We start from the raw sequence: 1,775 nt of genomic DNA, 5'->3' as shown, positions 1-1,775 counted from the left end.
CAATAAGAAAGTCAGTTTCTCAAAGTTTATAAATACTAAGAGAAACTACATATATTTATATAAAAAGAAAAAAAAACTAATAAAACATAAACAATAAGGGTACATGTAAGAAATGTGAGACTTGAACGATGGAATGGTGCAATGGTTTTCGTCACTCAGGGTCATAGGAAAGGAAAGCACACGGATACTTGAGGGTATCATAAATTAAAGCCCTTTCCTATAGAGGACAGTTTGGACTGGAAGGCTCCAACGGTTTCGCAGCGACGCAGACATTATGTAGAATGCAGAAAAACACTCTGGTTACAACCGTCGAACTAGACGGACACCAGGGACAGTGTAGTATGTAATAAACAACGATTCATAAATTTATATAACACATATACTTTCGTTAATACGGAACGTTACAGTTTTTCTTTATTCATCTTATCTTACATACACTATGACTTTTTAAAAATTAATGACATTTTTGTAAGTCAATACAAATAAAGAAAACTATAAAGTTCGGTGTTAACAAAAGTATACGTATTATATAAGTTTATAAATCGTTGATTATTACTGCGCTGTTTCGGGTGTCCGTCTAGTTCGACGGTTGTAACCAGAGTGTTTTTCCGCATTCTATATGTCAAACTGTCCTTTATAGGAAAGGGCTTAATCTGTAAAACCCTCAAGTATCCGTGTGCTCTCCCTTCCTGTGATTCTGGATGACGAAGACCAGGTCACCACTTCATCGTCTAAGTTTCGCGTTTCTTACATTTTTTAAACTACTATTATAAAAATATTCTTTAATTACTGTTATAAACATATTTTTTAATTCTTGCAGACGAAGGAATTTGCAATATGTCGTGAGTGAGACGTTTACATAGGCACGCAGTAAGTGTACGCAACAAGTAACATTTTTAACCTTGATTGACAAACACAGAAAGTGAAAGGAACATACCCCATACACGTATTCACAATCACGGACACTGTCTAACTGGCCGAATGCTGGGCAAAAGTCCTACTTATACGAAGTACCTACTCGTTCTATCTGCACACATCCCCACTCACTACTTGCTCTGAAATGATTACGAATTAAAAGCAGTGTCCACCAAACCGTGTCTCTCCCTCCACATTCGACGGACAATGTGTACAGATATTTAATGTATTTTTCTAGCAATTCGTTTTTGTAATTCATCCAAAGCGATATACATATTATGAAATGAAATTAATCATTCAATAAGTATTAATAAGTACATGTTGGTCCAATTACATCGTGTTTGGTCTCATTTTGATCAGAACAATCTCTTCAATATGTTATTAATTTTTTCATACAAAAAAAGTTAAAAATGGAAACGTTGGTGTTTAAATCGCTTGGTTTTCATCCTTCTCTTTTATTCGTTGTCCTTATCTTCGTTCGGCAAACTAGAAAAGCGGACTGCGAGGCTCCAAAACAATGTCTCCGCTTCTCAAACTGTCCTGTTTAGGCTCCTTGTTGGTGGACATTGTGAGAAGCTTTACTGCACTTCGAGAAGAATCATACCTTAATAAATCATGTAACATCGCGACAGGATGATCGTCAAAGACGATGAAAGATTCTGGATCTAGATTTTACTCGGCAAACACAACCATTGTCCTTATATAGGGTGATCAATTAAAAACGGGTTAACTTGTCCACTGAATATTGCAAGGAGATGCATTTCGAGGATTGCGAGGACTTATGCATTTTCCTCTTGCTAGACAAGATCCACTGGCAATTATGAATGTTTAAATAAATACATTATTATTATTATTATTAT

At 35.5% G+C, this 1,775-nt stretch overlaps 1 protein-coding gene across 1 annotated transcript in view; it reads right to left on the bottom strand.

Annotated features, from left to right (window-relative positions):
* Nucleotides 1-985, bottom strand: part of LOC108572294 (superoxide dismutase [Cu-Zn]-like) — a 2,839-nt gene extending 1,854 nt beyond the window's left edge. The window contains exon 1 of the mRNA XM_017934493.1: nucleotides 938-985. Within this exon, the coding sequence (XP_017789982.1) occupies nucleotides 938-942 (5 nt within the window). The 5' untranslated portion in view covers nucleotides 943-985. The remainder of the gene's footprint in view (nucleotides 1-937) is intronic.
* Nucleotides 986-1,775: the final 790 nt, after the last annotated feature.

This window comes from Habropoda laboriosa, unplaced genomic scaffold (genome assembly GCF_001263275.1).
Source record: "Habropoda laboriosa isolate 0110345459 unplaced genomic scaffold, ASM126327v1 scaffold65, whole genome shotgun sequence".
Classification (NCBI taxonomy): domain Eukaryota; kingdom Metazoa; phylum Arthropoda; class Insecta; order Hymenoptera; family Apidae; genus Habropoda; species Habropoda laboriosa.
Note: the sequence above shows the minus strand (reverse complement) of the source record. Positions and strands in the feature narration are given on the sequence as shown.